Source organism: Channa argus, chromosome 3 (assembly GCF_033026475.1).
Source record: "Channa argus isolate prfri chromosome 3, Channa argus male v1.0, whole genome shotgun sequence".
In the NCBI taxonomy this organism is placed as follows: Eukaryota; Metazoa; Chordata; class Actinopteri; order Anabantiformes; family Channidae; genus Channa; species Channa argus.
Window position 1 is genome coordinate 19598355 of NC_090199.1, and position 12563 is coordinate 19610917.

The following is a 12563-nucleotide window of genomic DNA, read 5'->3' on the forward strand; positions in this document are numbered from 1 at the left end:
ACGAATGCGGCAGCTTTAACTCAGGAGGTAAAGCAGGTTGTACTCCAAACCACAGGGGTCAGCAGTTCAATTCCCAGTTCCTAATCCTGTAAAGTGCCTTCAGATGACTTTATTGTGAATTGGCGCTATATAAATAAATTGGAATTGAATTAAATTGAATTGATCCAAGTTGAATGTCCCAGACACTGAACCACTTGTAGGTTGCTTTGAATAATTTGTTTTCTACTTCAGATATCCCTCTTACTTTTTTCAGAACATGGCTTTAGCGTTATTATATGCAACAACTAAGTTTCATCAGCAGATTTTACAGTTTACAGGAGATGCCTCTGGAGAAAATTGTGTTCCTCTTTGTAGACACAGACTTTTACAGTGAGTAACCAGGCACAGTTGTATCTAATATCCCAGAAATTACTTTTAGTGGACTATTTCACACCTAAATAATCTGGACTAATGATTATGTATCAATGCAGGTTTGCATTTGCCCTCCACCCCCTACATTTAGCCCTCCAAACAAACCAGTTTGTTTGAAAATATACATATTCCCATCATTATATTAACACAGCTGAATTAATATATGTTGTAATTTTTCATTTGTTGATGAGCTGGTGATGCTTTAGGTTATTGAGTCAACACACTGTGTAATGGGAGTTCGATCTCAGTATATGTTTACAGTCCATTTAAACTGTATATTGCTGTCAACAGTGTTTATACATTAGTTAGCAGGGGGCACAAAAACTGGTACAATCAATTTGTATATAGTTTATAGTTTGCTCTATAGCAGGCGCTAAAATTTGTCTTGTAGCTTGCTGATTCACAGCCAACACCTGAACATGATCAAACTACATGGCCAACATGTAAAGCAGATTTAGACCTAATTTCTTTTGCAAATTGTGTGAACTAAGAAAGGAGAGGAAAAATCAACACTGCACTCAAAGCTCTCAGCAAGTTTAATCACAAAGCAGCGTGTCCGTCTAACAGATCTTTGTCAGGCACTGTAAAACAGGCATCACAAAGAAGCACATTTACAGTAAACACAAATATGTACATACTTTGTATTAATATTAAGTAGCAATGATGATGAATCTTGTTGATATTATTTTCGTCTTATTGCTGATTGATTTTACATGCTTTTAAATTTCAGATCTTTGAAATGCCCTGGACCAGAGGTAATGATACAGGTCTAACAGCACGAGGAAAGGGTCGTTCAGGATTTACTAAACATCTAGTATGTTGCATTACCAACAATCTGTCCCACCTCCTCTCTATCTCTGCAGGATGGAGGAACTGCCCTATAAATGTAACTGTTTATCAACTGTCTGGGTATATTTGAAGTGCGTTTATGATGTCTTTAGAGGTCTAACAATAATGAAACTACACATTAGAGAGCACATAACATTTATTTGTACATCATTAAATATGATAAAGTGCTTATAAATGTACCTATTATGTTTTATTTACACATTAGATACATTGACCAGTTTATTATAAAGTCTTTATATTGGGTTTTTGTTACTAATGTGAAAATCACAGAGACATTTGATCATATACATTAAGAGCATGTAGAATGTGGTTACAATCACATAGAAATCTGCTCTACATAGAAGTTCACAATTAAATGCGGCAGACAGTAACAAAATACCTAATACTACTATAGCCTTTACAAGCCTTACTAAGATTTGGGATTCTGCCTCAGTTGACAGAGGGTAACAGAGGAGCCCACACCAAAACCAGCAAACAAAGGTTCACTGAACTGAGCTTTGAATCTGTGGATAAGTGCCATAGTTTCTGAGACTGAGTAAAAGGACACAGTGTTGCCTGCATAATCCAGGTACACACCGATTCGAGTGGCCCTGGGGGCATCTGGAAGGTCTCGGTCTACTTTGTTGTGCCAGGCAGAGTAGCCTGAGTCTGAGCAGAGGAGGCTCCAAGACTTATCATTGTATCCCAGCAGGCTGTGAGAATTCTTCCCCTTGCGACTAATGCTTTTATAGGCCACCCCGATGGAAAACTCTCCGCTCCACTCGGCCTCCCAGTAAAATCTGAAACCAGTTAGAGGCTCCGCGCACAGCACCTGGGAGAAGCCATCAAAGCGGTCTGGGTGATCTGGGTAGAACTGGACTGTCTTCTTTCGGCTCACCTTCTGGTTTCCGTTCGACAGGACCAGTTCTTTATAGACTGTGTTTGGATCGAAGGACAACTTGCAGGAGTCTTAAAAAGAAAGCAGTACACAGTACAGCATAAATATACTTTTTTACATTAGATGTTATTTTGTTTCATTACAGCAGTGACAGGCACTGAAGCGGCTCACATTTCAAGAAGTCTGTCCTGGTTTTTGGCTCCTGAAAATCTACTCTGGAAGGAACTGTTAACATAAGAAAACATGGTCACATATTTTACATATGTATGTAAAATATGTAGTAAAGCATTCCCCTTCCCAAAAAGAAAAATTATTTTAAGTAAGTCTGTATGTTAATGTGCTTTAAAATCAGCCACAACATTAATACCACTAGCTGGTGTTAAATTTTAATAAATCAGTTGACACTTACTTTTATGTTGTTTGTCCCCATTTCTTGGCAAAAGTATGTACACCGGAGTTTCACTAACTGTAAAGATGATACACTATTAGGTTTTCATATTAAATTCATATTGTTTTAACATTATCTTCTGAAACAAACCTGTCTTGGAGATTTTACTCAGTTCCTTTTTACAGATGTCATCCACATGTTCCTTCATCTCTGCAGCTGTCTTGCTCATCTCTCCAAAGGAGAACTGAGGGTTGATGAGCACTTTGGGCACCATGGCCTCAGGTGGAACACACAGGGTTGGAAAATTCTGCTCAGCAGCAAAATAGGAAACCAACTTAGGAGGACAGGTTAAGAAGTAGCATCGACTGACCAACCTTGACTGACTGAACTCAAGAGTCTTGTTAAAATATTTACATGACATGAGAAAGAAAAGCAGAACGAATTGTTGGTCGGAATGCATGACAGAGCAGCAGTGTTTGTAGGGAGATTTTCAAAAGATATTATTTTTAATAGTATCTCTATAGGACCTCCCAGCACCTGCAGAAAGTGAATGTTGTCCTCAGTTTCGAGGATCTGCCGTAGCTCTGCGTCTCTGCGCTGTAGCTCTAGTATTTCTTGCTCCAGGCGGTCTACATAGCCCTCAGCCTGTGACATTGCAGCCTGCATGTTGGCCATTATCATCTGATTGATTTCAGCCTTCCAGCGCTCCACTGCCTGCAGCATTTCGTGGAAGGCCTTATCGCTTTCTGTCTGTGCTCGCTGGGCGCTGCTCTGCAAAGGGACAACACTTTGTTAGAACTATTCAGCTACAAAATATTTTTCAATCCTCCCAACTTACAGTACCAGCAACTACACAAACAATGCATTACTTTACATGTGCTAAGTCTGTATCTCCTCTTACTTTTAGAACATCCACGTTATGTTTGAGCTCCTGCAGTTCCTTCATTCTTTCCTGAATGATGTATTGTACTTCAGACTGGGTGACCACCAGGACTTTCTGATCGAAGAACATACAATCATGATGAGTAGAAGGCTTTTGTAAAGGCTTGGTTTTTTTGATGATTTAATAGGTTTTAAATTTCAAAAATGGCAAAGCAAATATCTCAGACTCACTTGTTTCTCAATGCGCTCTTCCTCTGCTGATGTTATGTTGTGACTGCGATGCTCTCGTACTGTACACAGCACACAGATACACATCTGGTCTGAGCGACAGAACAGTTCCAGGCCTTTCTCATGCTGGGGGCAGATCTTCCTGTCCAGATGGCCCGTCTCATCCACCAGCTTGTGTCTCTTGAATGTGGACGACTCATAATGAGGCTTGACATGCGTTTCACAGTAGTAGGCCAAGCACATGAGGCACGACTTTACAGCCTTTTTGCGATGGCCAACACAAAAATCACAGAAGGATTCACGGTGCATGTAGGGGAAGGGAGGGAACTCTTGAGGCTGGCGCCGTGGCTCGCGGTTTACATCAGGCAGGTTACGTCTCAGCGCAGGCCGTGGGGTGAAGGTTGCGCGGCACTGGGGACAGCTGAACACACCCATGTGTTCAAATTGGTCCCAGTAGATCTTGATGCACTCCAGGCAGTAGGTGTCACCACAGGGGATGGTGACTGGGTCCCTCACTGTTTCCATACACAGTGAACAGTAAGTCTCTTCTGGCAAAGGGAAACTGGACTCAGCCATGATCAGTCAAATATGAGAAATCCTCAAAATAATTTGTAGAAATTTGTGTTATATGTAAACTCCGAGACTGCGAAGTGCTGGCAGTCAGTATAAAGTCCAGAGAGTCCAAGCACAGGCACCTGTGATTCTACAACTCCTTTTCGAACAAGAGACAATGTTTTCTCCTGACATTTAAAGAGAATGCTCTGTTTCTACTATAAGCAGACAAGTGATATCTTCCCACTTAACCTTTGCCCAGCATCCAAGTGAAAGTCCTGAGGTCTGAAAATTCTGCTTACGATGCCGGAATTTCATGTAAATGAGCACAATAATGTCAGGATGTCAGCAAACTAACAACTAAAGTGCACTAGCCATGAATATGAATGAATATACCTTATTTTAAGAATCAACAACGTCTCATCATGGCTGTTTGTTCACAAAACAAAGTTAATCAAAACATGGCAGGTGGGTCTGCCAGTTGAAAAACAGACAACTTGTTCATGAAAGAACTCCTCTGTTGTTTTTCATTAACTTTCCCCTAACACCGACATTTATCACAGATGAGGAATTGACTGTACTGTTTGTTATTTACAAAGGCGAACACATAATCCTTCAAAAGCATTAGCTTTCCATTTGACTGAGCAGTATGTTTCATGATGGTACATGATGTCAAAACAACTTTTTCTGTTTAAACTGTGAACAAAATGCAGAGTATCAGTATGTGGGTTCCCACAGGTGCACATTTGAAACCTGAAGGTGAAAGTGCTGCAGTAACAGGGAGCAATGCTTATACAAAAATAAATAAATGTTGGATTTTAACATATGTAAAAGGCACAATGTGTTATTTATAAAGAAAATTGAAAAGGATGTGTTCGAACTTGTTATCACTTTCTCGACCTTTTATGTATCAAATTCTAATCACCTGTCTGAATATAAAATGACATAACTAAGGATGTTACGAGTACAGAGTCATTTAACTGATTTAAAGTTTAATCTCAGTTTTAGTTAAACTACAATCACAAATGGGAGGCAGGACCATTTTTCATCCACTAGAGGACATGTTTTTTCATATGAATATAGCTCTTTTAATCCTCTAAATTATCTGCAATTTCATCATGATTTCATCTTTAAGATTTCATCTTTATGTGAATTTTGTCATGTTCCTGAGGTGTATTTAAATGGATAATTGACATCTGAGCAGTGGGAAACCTTACTAGGCACAAAAATGACCTTAGAATGGTCTGTGTTTGTACTGTAGTATGAAAAATAACTTGCTCTGTAGATATTCACTTCGAATGATGTGAAACTGAGATGATGGTAAGCTTTTTGTAATGTGTCATCTTTATGTTGTCAGTGCTCTTTGTCTTTTGAAGAGCCTCTCTCATCTTTGTCCAGACAAGAGTGCTTTTGTGCGATGACAGAGAGTAGAAGGGAGAAGAGACTGGGCATAGTACCGCTGAGTCCAGTGGTGCAGATTCTGGAGAGAGAATAACAATTATCATTACAACAAAAAAGAAAAAACAATCTGTGTTTATGAAGCAGCTACTGTACATAACATAGTAACATATAATGAACCAAACTGATGAGAATAATGATCAGTTCAAGCAAAGCAAGTCTTCACAGATGAGCTAATGAACTAACAAGACGGATCCCAAAGAGGCGCATGATGTCACTGACTGTGCTGGTCCGTGCTCTCTCCCTCCTCCCATCCTCTTCCCTCTCCCCCTCCCCTCTCTTCTCCTGCTGCCTCTCTGTATTTCTCCATTGCTGTCGTCACTGGGAGAAAGCCTGGGAGTGGCAGGTAGGAGGAGAGGCAGAAGAAGAAGAAACAGGAGGAGGAAGACAAAGAAGTCGAGCGGCTGTATACAAATCAGGATTTTCCTGAATATTTGCACAGCATCCTTCCTTCTACATCAGCAGGTACACTCTACTTTCTGGGGATACTCGGCATCCTCGTTCATGCAGTGGTGCTAACAGCAATACAGCTAGGGGCACTTGCAGTACTATATGTCTCTGTTTATGCCCCGTTATTAATGAGTATTTCAGTATTATCCCCCAAAGTGTATGCAGCCCTTCATAAAGACAACAAAAAAGAATGAAAATTGGTACAGTTGTTAGTGTGTGTGGTTTATTTTTATTTTTTATCATTTATTCCAAACTACCCAGCCAGCAATTAATTGCTCACCCACGTAATGGAAATTTATGCCAAGCTGCTACTGAACCTTATGCATGTATGATTTCCGCAATCTTTTAAAAATGCCTTTTTGTAATTCATGTTTTCATGTTTCTGTTTATTGCCCAGATTTACTGTATACACATTCTATCAGCCTGACCAGCAGACAGCACTAACAATTAGAATAAGTGATGGGTTAGTTTGTGGACGTGTGTGCACGAGAGACTGAATAGAAGGGAAAGGAAAGGAGCAAGTTTATTCATGCACTAGTAGATCAAAGAGCACAGCAGGCATTAGGAAATTAAAATGATTCAATTTAACTGCACTGAGAAAAGCTTGAACACCACTAACAGAAGAGGGATGATGTGAATAGATGTATGTGCACGACAAAGTTTGGTTTGATATTTTAGCTGGTCCTCACAAAATTTCCTCAACAAATTTTGGTTTTAGAATTAGGTCATTGCAGGGATATGTTAGGGTAAGGGTTTAGGGGCAGGGTTTAGTTTTGATTGAAAAGGTTCTGGTATGGGATAAGGGAATGCATTATGTCAAAGAGTGTCCTCACAACTATATAGAGACAATTGTGTATGAGAGAGAGAAGCAGAGGAGAGAGAAACTTTTCACTGACATCATGGCAGACGTTTCTTGGCAGGGAGACCATCAATCGGCTAATAGAGTCACTAAGAATATGCATGAGTTCTTTACTGTCACAGAATGTCCTCACAATGTATTTTGTCATTTTATGGGTATGGTACTAGGGGATGCAGGGTTTGGTCAGTGTAACCATTTGCAACAACTGCGTGTGAGCCTGTGTCAGTTGTATCTGATACATTCTGTTTGCCTGCACACTGATTCTACAAATGCTAATCTACTGCATGTATATCTCAGCATGGCCGAGGGCTCAGTGTCTTTAGCAGAGGTGGAGACCTCTTTCCAGAAGTTTGCAGTACATGGAGACTCCAAAGCCACAGGGAAGGAGATGAATGGCAAGAACTTTGCTAAGCTCTGCAAGGACTGTCACATTATTGATGGCAAGAACGTCACCATCACAGATGTTGACATAGTCTTCAGCAAATTCAAGTGAGATCTTCTTCAGACTCCATCACAATATTAAAATAACACATTAAACAGCCACAATAAAGTATTGTCTGCGGTTGCAATGGTCAGTCAATAATCATACTTCAGTTATTAATTATTTTACTGTGACTGAGGGAGCAATATTTTTAATTAATGATTTGTCATCTAGTGTGGTAAAATTTATGTACAAGCACACACAATTCCTTTAGCATAGTCAGCACTGTTTCCAGATGTGTTTTTGTTTGACTTTGTAAATTATTTTTTTCTTTCATTAATATGTACAGCTATCAATATCAATATGCAGCAAGTTGCTCTTTTTAAGTATATCTCAGTATACAGTAATCAAGCTGTGTGTATAATTTGTTAGCTTCTTGGCAATACACAATATTCATATAAAAATAGGTACGTAGCATTATTTGCATAGGTGTATTACTTTCCTCAGCAAGCATTTCCACATTGTGTTTCCTTAGGGCAAAATCAGCTCGTGTATTCACGTTTGAGCAGTTCAACCAGGCTCTGACTGAGTTGGCTCCAAAGCGTTTCAAGGGCAAAAGCAAAGAGGAAGCACTTCAGCAACTCTATGGTCTCATTGCTGGAAAGGAGCCTGCCAACGTTGGAGTCACTGTGAGTATTTCATTAGCTACAGTGTCATGCAGAACATTTTTGTGCCAACATAAAAGGAATTGACTCAATGCGTCGAGGTATAAGAAGTTACCTAGGCAGAAATTGAATAAAAAAACAACAGTGCTTAAAAAGTATGCACATACATAAGTAGGTATATACACACATGCTCAAACATATATATAAGTGCTCACTAAAAATAAAAAAGAATGCTGGTGTAAAGCCACTAAATGTCACAAGAACCTCAGTCATGGTGTCCAAACATAACGAACACACCCACTAAAACCAATCAAAACCCAGCAACTGTAATGACATTTATGTTGTTCTGTACTGTGTGCCTGGTAGTCACTCCAGCATTGATTACAGTTGATTTTATGACACGTACACTTAGAAGCTTTATTGGTCGTCATTAAGTACCTGTATGTGTACACGTACAATGGAATTTAAGCTCTGCATTTAAACCATCCCACTGCAGGGAGCAATAGGAGGCCACATGCAGGTCCTGGGGAGCTAGTGCTGAGTCAGCCACCAAGCTGCTGGTAAACAGATGGCAGCATGTATCCATTTCTGTCTAAGGAAAAAAGAAATTTAATGTATTTTATCTTGGTTTTCAATGACATTCTATTCTGCAATTACCAAATTACATTACCAGGGGGTGGGTCCACCAGCTAGTTGCAACACAGCTGCCAGGCATTTTGTTTTTTGTATAAAGTAGTAACTAAGATGAACTTTCGAGGTTTCACAGCCACTAGTTTCCCCAAATGCCTCATTTAAAAGCCTATTGTAGACTTCTGACATCTTGTGGGCAAATGCTAGATTGCAAACAGGCCAGTCCATCACAAGGCCCACGCTGCACAGCAGTTATTATGGAGGTGTAGCAGCTAGTAATGCTGAACTGTTCACTGACAGATGTCAGTTATGATTAACATTGGAGACGTTGTGTGTGCAGTAAGATTGTTTATGTAACATGTGCCAGGGCTTGTGTAACTGATGATGGGGTTGATTACTGACTAGAGTGTTGATGTTCAGGCTGTTTCTAGTTTTTGACAGAACCCCTCCTGCTTTGGTAGGAGTTGAGTGTCAGCCTTTACTTAAGCCAGTCAAAGCCCCAAACAAGTTGGTCATGTGCTTCCAGCAAAGCAAGGCCTTGATTTCTATAAGTCACGTGAAAATCAAAGATAACAACTCAGGCTTTGAGGCAAGGCTTCATTTGGGACTGTGGAGGGACTGGGTGTCACATGTCATGTATCATCAGGGGTGGATCTAGATAAAATGTATTCAGGAGGTGAGACTGGGGCACACACTCAAAATAGTCTGGCACATTTGGAAAAATTATTCAATAGGGTTCATACTGAAATCAATTTTTTTTTTTGAAAAACATACATAAAAGCAGTGCTGTTGGCTTTTTCCTGTCAAAAACAGGTAAGTAGCATGTGTAATCCCATCTCAACATGTTCCTTTAAGGTCTTTAAGCCTTTGTGATGTAGCTTCCATGAACTTTCGAGTTGAAAAACGTGACACCTTGTCAGGGCCACCCATCTCCAGCAGGACAGGTTTGAACAGTATAAGATCTAGTGAGAGATACTCATCGCACCACAAAAATTTGAGTTTTCAACCCTCAAAAGACTTCAAACTTTTCAGAGAAAGTGTCACAAAACAGAATACTGTCGGCAGTAATAGTTGGGCAACATTACAGAGTGTTGATTCAGTTTTTGATGTCGATAATAGACATGCATGAAATTCACTGATTCACTGATTGCTTGTTCTGAGTCTATTTAATTGTAGATTTCAGCTTTTTCTGCGGGTAACACACTTGACAATTACAAATGACTGGAAGTTGTAGATATGAAACTGAAAGGAAACATGGCAGCAAACAAATTGTCACCTTTTAACAACAGTAGAATTTTCTTGCAAAAGAACAAAGAATGAAATAGTCCTGGGAGAAAAGGTGAGGATAATTCAGACTACACAGGGAAAGGAAGGCAAAACAAAGCTAACTTGAGTGTAACGCTTTAATTAATGTAGGTCTCCCTCCTGGTTCATCACTAACCAACGTCATATTCAGAAAACCTCAGAGATTGACTGGATCCTAAAATTTTAAATTGGACTGTTCACACAGAACAGCTCTACCATCGTTAAGTGTGCACCTGCCTTTAGAGACCATGAATGATCCTATGGAAATTAGTGGCCTTGGGCCTGTTCCTGTCACTGTGCAAGTGAGCATATTTATAGCTATTCAGGATTTTTTATTTTTTTTTTGTCTTTTCAGCTTATCCCATGAGTTCAGGGTTGCCACTGCAGATCATTGTCCGCATGTTGATTTGGCAACGTTTTTACACCGCACGCAATTTCTACCGGGCTTGGACCGGCACTGCACAGCTGGGGCGGGGAATGGGCTGTTTTGCACTTTGACATATAGCCAGGGCCGGGGATCGAACCACTCACCCTGTGGTCAGTGGACGACTGCCTTTACCAACTGAGCTACAGCCACCCCATATTTATAGCTATTCAGGATGTGTCCACAATATTAAGCATGCATCTATTTACATATTTTGCCCACACATTTATCCATAGTTTGTTACACGTATTGTAAGGTACTAGTTTTGGGGCTGGACCCAATAAGGCGCTTGACACAACTACTCAGTTTAAAATAAGTTTTTTTACACTATATATAATAGTTGGCAAAACAGGATGGAGATGTAGTAAGTCCTCCGACTCGCTAGATGGTGTGGAACTCCAGTTTATGAGACAGGACAAGATTATGAGCATCTTGACAGTGACTTGTGGGACATAGTGTCTGAACATGAAAACAAAACTTACTAGAGTCAGCAAAGTTCTTATGGATAAGAGTGGAGTATGGTCCTGGTAGAGTAGACAAAAATTTTGAGATGCGGGTGGGTTGAGTTACTTGACTACAGGGTAGGGAAATGGTGGGAGGAGGGGGACACTGAGGAAGATGTAGTGGTCTGGATCCATAACACAGAAACAGGCCTGGTAGTGAACGTGTGGAACATAGCAGTGGTGAATCTCCAATCCCTGATAGTGAAGAGAACTCCTTGGTGATATAGTGCAACACACTCATATTCTGGATTCCATAAATCTCTTACGTGACACAAACATGGTTCTTAACATGAGAATTCTTACAGTGATATTTACTTGGCGGAGTCCTTGATACTTGATAGTGTCTTGGTCCAAAAATGGTCTACATAAAAAAGCTTCAGTGGATATTCATTTGGTGAAGTCCTTGATACAGGTAACATGGCATAATCAAAACGTAGACATGACGAACCAATAGCAACGCTGCGTTGAGAAAGCAGACGACCTGGCAGCTTAGTGAGGGAACTGAGGAGGTACATAAGCAGAGTGGCGAAAGCAGGTGAAACTAACTGCTGGTGATTAGTAAAGCGGTAAGAAATGTGACGGGACCAGGAACAGGAAGTGGCTGCAAAATAAAAGTCTTGAAGGGGGAAGTGAAGTTGGTGATCCAGACACTTATGGTATATACATAACCACCACGTATACACATAAATACCATGTCCATATGTACATACTTAGCTTGAATATACCATGTGTGCATATGCATGAAAATATCCTTGAAAATATCCTTATGCATATATCCTTATCCTAGATTATGTAGGGCTTATTCTTTGCTAAGGTATCATTCTTTACTATACCGCACTTGGGAACAAAAAAGCTTTAGACTAATTTCTTTACTGCTTTAAATCTGCATTCTTTCACAGTAAAAAAACACCCTTTATTAAGGTGGAAAGAGATGTTAAAATGAAATACAAGGAGGAGTAAAGTAAGCAAAGTAAAAGAGCAGAGGAGATCAAATGTATAGATGCTCACATGAATGAACATACAGTATGATGTCTGTACTGTACTGTCTGTTTCTTCCTGTGTAGTAATTAACGTCAAAGGGATTTTATTAATTTTTTTTCAGAAAGTGGCAAAGGCAGCAGCAGTGGACAGACTGACCGATGCCACCAAGTACACTGGATCACATAAAGAGCGATTCGACGGGACAGGCAAAGGAAAAGGAAAAGCGGGACGTGAGGACATCCCAGACACCAGTGGCTATGTGTCAGCTTACAAGGGCAGTGGTACTTATGATGAAAAGGTGAAAGAAGCATAACCCTGCTGACAGCTTATGAGAAACTAGTGCTTCTTCGATATCCTGAAGCAAGGGTAATAAAAAAATATTACAAAAAATACACATGTACTAAAGGCTTCAGAAAAATGATATTACTGGAATGTCATCGTTTGAATCATGGACAGCTAGCGGGAAGGGAAAGCTTAAAAAAACAACTTCAATAATCTGCAAATAATATAAAGATCACAAATACACCTCCTGTACCTGGTGTAAACACAGAAATTTAATGGATTGTTGCATGACCAACTAATACTGCTCGGTATATTTTCAGTTTTCTTTAGGAAACAAAGAATAAATCTGTACCAAATGTGCTTTATAGAAACTTTGTCATTTGCTGTGCCTTAATATT

General features: G+C 39.9%; 2 protein-coding genes across 2 annotated transcripts; one reads left to right on the forward strand and one right to left on the reverse strand.

Annotated features, from left to right (window-relative positions):
• Positions 1-939: 939 nt before the first annotated feature.
• Positions 940-4568, reverse strand: ftr84 (finTRIM family, member 84). The gene is made up of 7 exons (XM_067499721.1): positions 3639-4568; positions 3427-3522; positions 3063-3296; positions 2676-2832; positions 2547-2603; positions 2309-2362; positions 940-2208 (listed from the first exon to the last, which is right to left on the reverse strand). The coding sequence occupies exons 1-7, from the start codon at positions 4209-4211 to the stop codon at positions 1670-1672; spliced, it is 1710 nt and encodes a 569-aa protein (XP_067355822.1). The 5' UTR covers positions 4212-4568; the 3' UTR covers positions 940-1669.
• A 1378-nt stretch (positions 4569-5946) lies between these two features.
• On the forward strand, positions 5947-12289 carry tppp2 (tubulin polymerization-promoting protein family member 2). Its single transcript, XM_067499194.1, has 4 exons — positions 5947-6110; positions 7252-7443; positions 7911-8064; positions 12005-12289. The coding sequence occupies exons 2-4, from the start codon at positions 7253-7255 to the stop codon at positions 12194-12196; spliced, it is 537 nt and encodes a 178-aa protein (XP_067355295.1). The 5' UTR covers positions 5947-6110; position 7252; the 3' UTR covers positions 12197-12289.
• The last annotated feature ends 274 nt before the right edge of the window (positions 12290-12563 follow it).

Bases quoted from the DNA above. Each gene is read 5' to 3' on its own strand.
- ftr84 (XM_067499721.1), bottom strand. From the start codon at position 4,211: ATGGCTGAGTCCAGTTTCCCTTTGCCAGAAGAGACTTACTGTTCACTG. The intron at 2,833-3,062 runs GTGCTGGGAGGT...GCTGCTGAGCAG, and splicing joins ACAACATTCACTTTCTGCAG to AATTTTCCAACCCTGTGTGT. The intron at 2,363-2,546 runs GTAAGTGTCAAC...TTATGTTAACAG, and splicing joins TGGGGACAAACAACATAAAA to TTCCTTCCAGAGTAGATTTT.
- tppp2 (XM_067499194.1), top strand. From the start codon at position 7,253: ATGGCCGAGGGCTCAGTGTCTTTAGCAGAGGTGGAGACCTCTTTCCAG. The intron at 7,444-7,910 runs GTGAGATCTTCT...GTGTTTCCTTAG, and splicing joins ATAGTCTTCAGCAAATTCAA to GGCAAAATCAGCTCGTGTAT. The intron at 8,065-12,004 runs GTGAGTATTTCA...ATTTTTTTTCAG, and splicing joins CTGCCAACGTTGGAGTCACT to AAAGTGGCAAAGGCAGCAGC.